The sequence below is a fragment of the Mesitornis unicolor genome, unplaced genomic scaffold (genome assembly GCF_000695765.1).
Source record: "Mesitornis unicolor isolate BGI_N332 unplaced genomic scaffold, ASM69576v1 scaffold42998, whole genome shotgun sequence".
NCBI classification, from domain to species: domain Eukaryota; kingdom Metazoa; phylum Chordata; class Aves; order Mesitornithiformes; family Mesitornithidae; genus Mesitornis; species Mesitornis unicolor.
The window spans coordinates 37,276-48,259 of NW_010200663.1; the positions used below are offsets into that span (position 1 = coordinate 37,276).

The 10,984-nt window shown below is 45.9% G+C and overlaps 1 protein-coding gene across 1 annotated transcript in view; it reads left to right on the forward strand.

The window, feature by feature from the left end:
• VIT (vitrin) overlaps positions 1–6,987 on the forward strand; it is a 34,817-nt gene extending 27,830 nt beyond the window's left edge. The window contains exons 14-18 of the mRNA XM_010189824.1: positions 2,386–2,533; positions 2,713–2,816; positions 3,297–3,523; positions 5,570–6,083; positions 6,731–6,987. Of these exons, the coding sequence (XP_010188126.1) occupies positions 2,386–2,533; positions 2,713–2,816; positions 3,297–3,523; positions 5,570–6,083; positions 6,731–6,909 (1,172 nt within the window). The 3' untranslated portion in view covers positions 6,910–6,987. The remainder of the gene's footprint in view (positions 1–2,385; positions 2,534–2,712; positions 2,817–3,296; positions 3,524–5,569; positions 6,084–6,730) is intronic.
• Positions 6,988–10,984: the final 3,997 nt, after the last annotated feature.

Genomic DNA, 10,984 nt, shown 5'->3' on the forward strand with positions numbered 1-10,984 from the left:
GGCGCAGAGATGGTAGAGAACAGCAAACCAATGTGTAGTGGCCAGGGTTAGGTGAGTGAACACTGCTGACCAAAGCAGACTCCCATGGCTACACTGAACATAGGCACCCTTCCCACAGCAGTGGGTGGGAGGGAAGGAAACCAGCTGAGAAAGAGACCCGGCGCCTGCTGCAGTGAGGAGGGAGGGGATACAGAGGGAGCAGTGAGGTTCCCTCAGTCCAGGGATGGAGATGTAGAGTTCCCTGCTCTGAAAAGGAAATCTTCTACAGCTCTTCGTAATTAAAGGCAGATTTGCCCATTAACTCATCATTAGATGGGGCCCAGACCGGAAGAAGAAAGAAAAATCAAGCTCTGAGTGGAGACGTGGGGTCATCTCCCGTCTTCTCATGGGAAGCTGCCCTGGAGAGGGGGCTTCACACTCCCACCAGCACCCGGGCCCTCTCTTGCTCATCCTCCAGCAGCTGAACACCATCTCTTGCAGAACTGGCATTTCAAGGATTCTTTACATTAGTTGCTGAACCAAAGGGCTATATATTCCCAAGCTCTGTTCCTAATATTTAAAAGTATTTTTTTCCCTTAAGATGTCAAATACCCTAAAACTGATCCAAAAATAAGGGAAAGAAGAAGAAAAGGGGAAGGATCTGCCCTACAGACCCGATCTCACCAAAGGAAAGCAGAGCTCAGTGTAGCAGAGACGCAAATGAGCATCGCTGTTTCCAGCAGTTGAATTGAGATAAGGCATGCCAGAATCAAAACTCTCATCCCTCTGATACCTTCAGGACCATAAAAGCTGTAATTCAGATCTCAGCTCCCTCCAGAGCACCTTTAAGCCTGTGCTCTTGCAGAGTCCCACTGATGTACCAGCACTGAAATACCCGTGCGATTTGAATCCTCCCCCAAAACTGTCTGTATATAAGGGTATGTAAATCTTTGCACGCCCAGAGCCTGCTGGCTAACAAAGTCCCCACTTTCCACATATAGACCACATGGCATAGCTCCCTTTGAAGGACAGGAAATTCAGGAAAACTTGACCGTTAATTGAGGTATTATTTGTTGTGCATTCCCAGCCTTGCCTCATGTTATGCTGTGAACAAACATGGTTCTCAGTCACGCTTCTGTAATCCAGTGTTATTAAAATTAGAAAAACAGACAGCTATGGAAGAAAAAAATTGAAGGTAATGAGATGGGAGGCAGTTGCATAAGCCAGTAAGAACAATCAGCGCTCTGTACCCTTCGGGCTACCTAATGATTGAAAACCACTATTTTGGACAGTCTGATTGGTAGGAGGCATCATCGGAGGGAAATCAAGAGATGGAGATGACCCGGATGCCGGAGAGGGAAAATGTTAATTAGTGCTCTACTTAAGCCAAATTTTGATCCTGCGCCTGGTTGCAGTCCAACTGATGAACGTTTTACCACTAACCTGCAGAGATGTAAAAGGCAGCTGGCAGTGATGAGGACAGCATTTGCAACAGCACAAAGATCAGGTTCATCTGTGCAATATGAGAGCAGAGTTTGGGTGCAGGCACAGCTTTGCTAGAATATCGCTTTCAGCCCAGAGGGGCAACACACAGCAGCACACTGCTGCACACACAGGTACAAGCCCACAGATATAGGCAAAAAGAGCCCCCGCTCACTCTGAAGGCACCAAACAAAATCATCATCCCTGACGTTAACTCCAGACCAGAATTATGTTCCTGAATGATTCTCATCCAGAACCGCCGCGTTGCCAGGATTGCCTTCAGCAGCAACTTGAAGAGATCTCATTATGTCCTTTGCCCTGAGGCGCATCCTGGGCATCCCACATTTAGGGAACTGAGGGGATCTTCCCTCACTTCTGAGCGGCATTAACAGTTTGTCAAGGACTGTTCCTGTTACACTTATTATACCAGCTAAACCCACAAAGGTATAACCAAGGAAATCCCTGTAGCATGTGCTCTGCAGGTGGCCAGACCTTAAAATCCAGCAGTCACAACTGGTTTTACAAAATCACCAACTCTGGGCTGTAAATAAAGTGGGCTGAGCCCATGTCACAGCTCTGAGGGCGCAGGACACAAGCCAGCGTGCTCCTGTGTGGCCGACCTCTCCTTCCTAGCCCCCAGACATGGTGCTCCCAGACTGACCCCTGGGAACAGCTTCTTGCCCTTTTATAATCCACCTGGACTTGGATGTTTTACAGGGGGAAGTCATGCAAAGGACCATAGTTACCAGTGAGCAGGACAGACTTGAGCTCATAGCTGTGACTTTTCCATGTCAAAAACTTCTTGGTAGAGCTTGCGCAGGACAGGTCACTGGATATAGACTTTTTAGGTCTTTGCTCTACAACAGAAGCACAGCTATGAGAAAGAACCAAAAATACTTCATATGTTTCTGCATCTCTCCTCAGATTGCAAGGTTGATCTGTCCTTCTTGATGGATGGGAGCTGGAGCATTGGTAAACGCCGCTTTCAGCTCCAGAAGCAGTTCCTCAGTAATGTGGCTCAAGCCCTTGGCATTGGCAGCGCTGGTCCTCTGATGGGCATTGTTCAGTATGGGTAAGAGCTTCTGGTGCAGCTGTTCCCACTGATGCAGGACACAATGGGCACTCTGGCAGCTGTAGCTCTGCGGCTGACGCACCCTAAAGGTCTCCCTCCAGCTTGCACCAGGTCCTATAGCTTATGTACTTTTGCACATGAAGCAAAAACCTGACAATTGCCCTCATTTCTTCTTTCAGTGATGACCCTTCCACAGAATTTAACTTAAAAACTTATGCCAACTCCAAGGACATAAGAAACGCCATTGAGAAAATCCCACAGAAAGGTGGACTGTCCAACGTTGGTAGGTGATGAAGCTGCTTTCATGTTCTGTCCTCAGGGAGGGCTCCAGAACCTGGGCTGTAGCAAGCCCACTCTTCCTCGTTGGGTACGGAGGCTGTGACTGAATGGTGCTCAATGCTAGGGCAGGGCTGGTGGGGGGATACTGCTCCCACCATGTCCTCCCTGTGTTGGTCCATGGTACTGTGAGTCTGTCACAAGTGGATTTACCTTTCTTCTCATGGGCAGATCCCACTGGTGCATCAGGGACCCTGCTAACCCAACTTGTCTGGGACACAGGGAGGGGGGGATGGGTTTGGCACACGTGCACAAGCACTGACAGCAGCAACCTCCCCGCCTGCTAGCACAGCCACAGAAACTGCTTTCCCCAGCTCTCAGCAGAGCTCCAGCTCCTAAACAAGCCCTCTGCCTACCATTTTGTGAGATATTATCAGGCAGAGCACTGCCATGTGTAACTCATTCTCCATCTCCTCTTTTATTCCAGGGAAGGCACTTTCATTTGTTAACAAAAACTTCTTTTTGGATGCTAATGGAAACCGAGGTGGAGCACCCAATGTGGTTGTAGTGATGGTGGACGGGTGGCCAACTGACCACGTGGAGGAGGCCTCCAGGCTGGCCAGAGAATCAGGGATCAACATTTTCTTCGTCACTGTTGAAGCAGCTGCTGAAAGTGAGAAGCAGAATGTTATCGAACCAGACTTTGTGGATAAGGTACTTAACTGGGCTGGGCTCTGGCCAGGAGCTTGGCTCTGACTACATTTTCCAAGCTGTTTCATTCAGGACTTTTCCCTTTCCTTCTTACCACTTATGGTTACTTCTTGTCCTTGCTTATATTGTCTTGAGGTCTCCCATATGAAGAGCCAGGCAACAATGCTGAACTCAGAAAGGAGATTAAGTCAGTAAAGTTCTGGTTTGAGGTGCATCATGGAGAAAGTGGCTTTTCACTGACTAAACACTGGCACAAACCTGCAGCCATACCAAAATGAGAAGTTTTCCAAATATACAGTAGCGTGGCAAAGCACAATTACAGCCTGAGCTTTCCAGGAGCCTCCTGTTATGCTTCTCCCACTCGGCAAGGGCTGAGGAACCCTGTCAGCCTCGTGTCAGTGTTGCATTTATAAACAGGTCCCATACATGCAAATGTTGGGACACTCCAAAAACAGGCACATCCCAGTTGTTTGGGCTCTACTGGCCAACTCAAACATTTTGTTTCCACAGTTAATCTGATGCAGGTTATTTTTCTATTATTTGTTTCTGCTGCTATGGACTTCATGGTAGCTCTTGGAAAAAAGAGTAAATCCCTGCCATGTGCAGCAAAAAAAAAAAAAGTGAACACAAGCCTTGAACGATTCGCATTTGGCGGTAAAGGTAGCTGCCTGCTCAACAGTGCTTCAGGGCAGGCTGGCACCCAGTTTTGGCAGGAGGTAGCTACAAATTGTCAGACCAGGCTGGGCTCAGGAAGCAGGGTCAAATTATCTGGTATTTGCAGAAAACAGATTCCCATCTGAGCCATGTTGCTGTGCCATGAAATAACCTCCCATGAGTTCAGAGCTGCTCCAGAGAGCTGTGCTGTCTCTGGTCAGCATTTAATTGGATTCTAGTCTCATTTGCATTTAATGTTTCTAAAAGGGCAAAGCTACAGTAGGCTCTGCAAACCTACCAGAGGCATGGCAGAAGTGGGAGTGGAGTGGGCTCAGAATAGGCAGGTAAAGAGCGAACAGTGACTTGATACTGCTGCATCGTAAGACTAAAACAGCAGCAAGGCAGTAGGGAGCAAACGAGAGCAGGATGTGGTGAGAAGCCCAGGCTGGTGGGAGCTGTAACTCCCTTGGAGCTGTTATGCTTCATGCGAGTCAAGACCAGGCACTGAGAAAACAGTGCCTTGGTCTTTTATAACACTCAGACACACAGAGTTGATAGATAAAGCCTGACTTAACTAAATATTCTTCCCAGAGGCCTTCGTCATTAGCACTTAAAAGGTGCTAAAGCCGAGGACAATTTGCTCTGGCCTGTCCCCACCACACTCACACATGCTTGACTTCTCCCACTCCCTCTTCTGTGCTGCCCTCTCCTCCTACTCACCTCTCGCTCCCACTAATCCTATAAAAGCCATCTGCAGATCTGCTCCCTACAAGCACTGTTATAAAAATTATTTTTATGTACTATTTGGCAGAACCAGCACAATGGTGAATCTTTATAGGCTGTTCACATTTTCACCAAAATGGCTTGTGTATTTTTTTTCTGCTTAGAAGACTATAAGACAAGGATAACCCAACTTCAGCCCCAGGTTTCAGTTCAAGGCAGTAGGGTTTGTCAGCAGGCAAAACTTTACTAGGTGCCCTGAGCCATGGGAGCTGAAGCCACTACCTGGCAAACACATAGGCTCCCGTAATGTCCACTGGACCTACACCAACAGCAGCTCTGGGATTTGAATCCTTTCTCTGTGAACAATATAACTTATCTTAAAAAGCTTGACAGGTGGCAAACTTGCTTATTCCATTTCTTTCACTACTATAATATCAGCTTCATCCCACAGCTTTCAAAAAATAAGGCAGGAAAAACTGACTTGTTACACAAGTATCCGAGATGTTACATTGACGTCATTTCCCAGGGAAGCAGATGGTGACTGGAGAAGAGGCCAGTTCAGACACCAGCATTGCTCTTTCCAGGAGCCCTATATTTACAGTTTAGCTACATACCCCAGCTGAAACAGACGGGCTGAATTTCCATTGCATTCATCCTTGTGTTGCCTTGCAGGCAGTGTGCAGGACAAACGGTTTCTATTCCCTCAACGTGCCCAGCTGGTTCAGCCTACGCAAGGTGGTGCAGCCCCTGGTGAAGCGGGTCTGTGACGCCGACCGGCTAGCTTGCAGCAAGACGTGCCTCAACTCAGCCGACATCGGTTTCGTCATTGATGGCTCCAGCAGCGTTGGCACCAGCAACTTCCGCACAGTCCTCCAGTTTGTAGCCAACATCAGCAAAGAGTTCGAGATTTCGGACACTGACACCCGCATTGGAGCTGTTCAGTACACCTACGAGCAGAGGCTCGAGTTCAGCTTTGACAAGTACAGCACAAAGCAGGACGTGCTGAGTGCTATCAAAAGGATCAGTTACTGGAGTGGTGGGACCAGCACGGGAGCAGCCATCAGCTATGCTTTGGAGCAGCTGTTCAGCAAATCCAAACCCAACAAAAGAAAGATCATGATTCTCATTACAGATGGCAGGTCTTACGACGATGTCAGTGTGCCAGCCATGGCAGCTCACCAAAACGGTAAGCTCTTCTATCATTAGCTGCTCTTTCTGTACACCGCTGCATTTATCCAGGTCAGAGAAATGCAGTTTGCTACAATTTGAAAGGTACCAGATGAAACTTTAGGAAGGAAGATTAGCACCTCACCCTGGGGTCTCATTGAGCTCTAAGCAAGACCAGTGTCTGTCTAAAATCTGGATGAGCACCTTCCAAAAAAAAATTCACATAAATCTAGCCAAATACAGCTATGCCTAGGAGATCTCAGGGGATTTCTAGTATCTTAGTAACACATGAAGCCTCCTTTGGCTTTCTGGTCAGGATAGTAATACATCTCCCAACACAATTGTAAGACATCTGCATTGCAACAAGAACCTGTAGATCAGGAGCCTGTTTTTCACATCCAGAGCAGAAGCTTTGCTATTGTTCATACCTTTTTGCTGCTGGCAAAAGGTACTTCTGAAGCACAAACTAGGCCTTTCCTCCAATTTGAAAATGCCATTTTCATACATAGAGAGAGCGAGCGTGCGCATGAGAGAGAGAGTGCGCAAGCACGCGCTGCCACTCAATACCCAAATTCTTGTGGTCTGGCAACTACGTTTGCAGTATTGGTCTCAAATTTAGGCAATGACAACTTTTATGCTCATTCTAAACTCTGGATTTCTTTCCAGGAGTTATAGCTTACTCCATTGGAGTTGCCTGGGCAGCCCAAGATGAACTGGAAGCCATCGCAACGGACCCTGATAAGGAGCATTCCTTCTTCGTGGATGAATTTGACAACCTCTACCACTTTGTTAATCAGCTCATCCAAAACATTTGCACAGAATTTAACTCCCAGCCACGGAACTGATAGCCGCGAGCAAGGTGGGACCTTCAGGTGCCATGCTAAAGGCACACCAAGTGCCACAGGAGTAATGCCAGCCCTCAGTTCCAGAAATACTGGAGGTGTTTCTCTCTAGCACTTTCCAGCTAGCAAAGTTGATTGCAGCTCTGTCCCTGTGCATGACAACGCTCTGTGTAGACTCTTGATTTCCTTTCACACCCCCTCCTTGCAGGTTTCAGAAACTTTGATTGCGATAGATACCGAAAGAGGCAGTAAACATGGAGGAGATAGCTGGAGCTGTTTGAAAAGCTGCTTCCAACAGAGGGGTCAGCTTGTCCAATTCCCACCTTTGGGCACACAGAAGTTCCTTAATGTACCACCAGCTTCCTGAAATGGCCAGGTCCCTTCAGGGAGCAGCCACACTGCGTAGCTGCTATGGCAGAAGCACCTCCATGTGGTACTGCCCACCAGTTGGCACCCAGGGCAGGGCTGAAACACTAAACATGGCTTTTCAGGGGGGACACAACTCAAATTTGAGTACTACCTTAAAAGAAGTCACTCATTTTCTATCCAGCTGTCTTGCAAACAAGCTAACCTTTAGCTAGCATAAAATCAAGCTTTGAGATTTATCCAAACCCAGAGATTGGAAAGCAAGCAAGAGGAAAGAGTCAAGCTGTGGGACCCTACAGCCATTTGTCAACCCCATTAAAGCCCCAAATCCACAAAGTAGCCAACATGCAGGAACAGGAATCTAGGCTTCTACAGCACTGCATTATCATTTGATTTTGAGAAGTGCCTTGTCACCTTCACTCAACTTGCTCCGCTCTGGTGCAGCTCAAGGCCTACAGGACCACAGGGGAGCTGTTGGGACAGAGGAGACTCTTTGAGAAACTCGTAGGTTTAAGTTGCTCGCAATTGGAGAAGTGTTTGAAACCCACCGCTCTGTCATTAAACCATAGCTCAGAACAGCTCACAGCAGTCCATAGTGTGAGGAGAGCTGCTCAAGAGCCATTAACAGGATTTAAGAGGGAATTATCTGAAGTTCTGTATCACACACTGGGAAAAGCAGCATTCTGAGCATTTACAGACATCCTCTCCCAAATTTGGGATTGCCTTCTGTTTCATGGCTTGATTTAAAAATGAACCTACTACAGTCCTGGATTATTCAAAAGACATGGTTGTTTCTTAAATCAAGAACCAGCCATATATCACTGCTCAGTGATGGGCAGTCACATATCAAGAGGGTCAAAAACACTGCACTTTAATTAAGAAGCAGCAGTTGCTGGTTATGTTTCCACCCAGTACAATTTAAGAAAACATGTTAATTAAGCAAAGTTGTGGAAGGAAAAGGATGGACATTCAGAGCCAATAAAAAGGTGTGTGTTCCCGCACCTTACGGCAATCAAAGCCAAAGCATCAGGCTTGTGGAACTGACAGGAAATTGGAAGAAATTAAAACTTAAATTTCACATTTTACTCACAAACTAGACTCTTAATAGCCTTTATAGTCTTAATTAATAACCATGACCCAGGATGCTTATTATTCACATAAAAATGTTAATTGAAGTAAATTGCCATAAGGAAGACTCCTTTCTGTCAATAAAAGTAGCACAATCTTTGAAATCATTAGGTTTGGAAATATTACTTAAATAGCCCCAAAATTACCAATGAAGTAAGTGTAATGCAAACTAACGCAAACAACAGATTCTGCATGATCAGACTCTGGTGTGGTAACATAAGCCAGGCTGGGGCCTCTCAAGAGGTTATGAAAAAATAAGACCTGGATGAAATAGAGGTTTTACACAGGGGAGGTTCAGATCTTTTTAGAAGAAACATTCAGTTCCAGCTTTAAGATCATCAATACAATAACGGTACCCAGACAGACAATGCAGGGCACTGCCAGCTTTCAAAAAAAGCATAACAAGGACATAAAAATATATTTGTATGCAGAGATTTTAACATTCATCTGTGCTGCTGCACTTCCACAGCCATAGTCTCCTGGCTTGAAGAAAGTAAAGATTAAGGATAGCAAATTAAGTAGAAGCAGAACAACCCCTGATACCACCCCACATCTCTCAACCCACCTCAGTACCCAGATCTCTGTCAACAAGGGATATTACATGGGCTGGACAAAACTCGAATACATAAACTGAATTTACTGGAGACTTCAGTTCAGATGCCAGATTTATTGTCTGAAAATCTGCTTCGAGCTTAATTTGGGGCTAGCCGAGAAAAAGGCCTAAGTCTTAACTTTAAACTACTCTTAGTATTGTGGTTTAAGTTTTAGTGCAACAGCTTGCCACCACACATTGATTTCCATACTGGCTGCACGCTGGCAGCACGGAAGAGTGGTGCTCTGCAGAGACTCCCTGGTGCTTTGCCTGTGCTCTGCCGAAAGCACGGCACAGACAGCGAGGGACTGGGAACACACGTTCTTTGGGATGTGCCTTTTAATTACTTCCAAAAGCTTAAACTTCAAGCAATGACAGTGAGCTTTCAAATGCTCTTTCACAGGAAAGTTGCACAGCTATCTGCTGTGTCAAGCATTTACAGAGGGCGTTTCAGGGTTTGTTGTTGTCGAAATGGTTTATCTTAAGTTTACAGAACACTGGCGCTCAGTTGCCAATGTGCATTTTTATTAACTTCTTGAGATGACCTTGAAATTGTTGGATCTCCAAGTGTGAAAGTGGCTTAATGTTTCATCCGACTGTCATCTAAACTTAGATGTCCTATTCATAAACACGGTAAATGTAAGTTTAAGCCTAAAAACTTGTAAGAATACGCACCCTTCCATTAACAAAAGTGAGCAGATCAGCACCGAACACACTCCTCTCTTAATCTGTACCTTTCATAGCTATCAAAATACTTGTCATCTACTGAAGTCTCTAAATAATGTTTTATTAAGAAAACAAGATAACTTATGCATAAATCTTCATAAATGTTCAAAGGGGTATATATTTGTTTGAAGAAAGCAACAGAACTCTTTCCATAACATATACAAGCTATTTTGAGCTTCTCAATACAAGTTGCTATATCTTTTGCAATAAAAAAGTCCCAAAGGCATTATGCAGTATATGTCATCTTGCATGTGGTTAAAAAAATAAACACCAAATATGGTCTGTGCCATTTTAGTTTCTGAAACACAGCTGAGGTTCCTATTAGATTATGAAAAACCTAGCAAGGCTGGTAAAGCCCCAGGTGTTTCAATGTTGTCCTTTTACATGCTCATCTGAAGAAAAAAAAAAAAAGCTTAAGAGTGTGCTAGCAGAGGAAGGACCACTAAAGGACCTAGCAGAGGAATCGGTCAATGAAGCAGTCTACTGGCTGGAAGGCATCAAAATCATATGTACTTTCCCAACTCTACAAGATCACATCTTATTTTGAACCACACTTCTTTCGGAAGCTCAAAAAAATTAAGAGCCTCTACACACTTTCTAGATGCAGGACTGAATCAAGAGGATCTAGATGTCCAGATGCTTGATGCTGGGGCACTTATTTTCAGATGCCTGACCAGTGCAGTGGAATCTGCCATCTGTCTGAGGCATCCAAGAAAGGAGGGCACCAAGATGCTGGACTAACAGGCAGCCAGCCAGGGCTGGGAGCTATCTGAACTAGTCACTGGATACGCAGACAGAAGGGGGTTGTCTGATCACTCTCTCCCTAGGAAATAAGCATCTTTGCATTCAGGAGTTGGGCTGGTGGCTTATCACTGCTCAGCAATCGCAGCGCAGAACACACACATGGAAATGAATACTGATCTCCAGGCTCTGAAAGCCACGGGGGAACTCAACAGCACCTCTTGCCTCTAATTCCAGCATTAGCTACTCATACTCTGGGTGAACAACCAAAGTTGAATTCAAAGTTCAACCATCTCTTCAGAGAAAGGTAACCCAAAGCAGTTTTCCAGCAGTATTTTACCTTGCTGGTCCAGAGGCAGGACACTCGGCGCCTCTCTGTCACTGTGTCACCCTGCACAGATGGCATCACCTGCTGTGTGCTCCCTCCTGCTCCTCAGCTGCTGCCACTGGTACAGCAAAAGCAAGTTTCCCCATGGCAGCTGCTGGATTTTTGTTTTCTGGCAGGCAGGCATGCAAGCTTCCCTT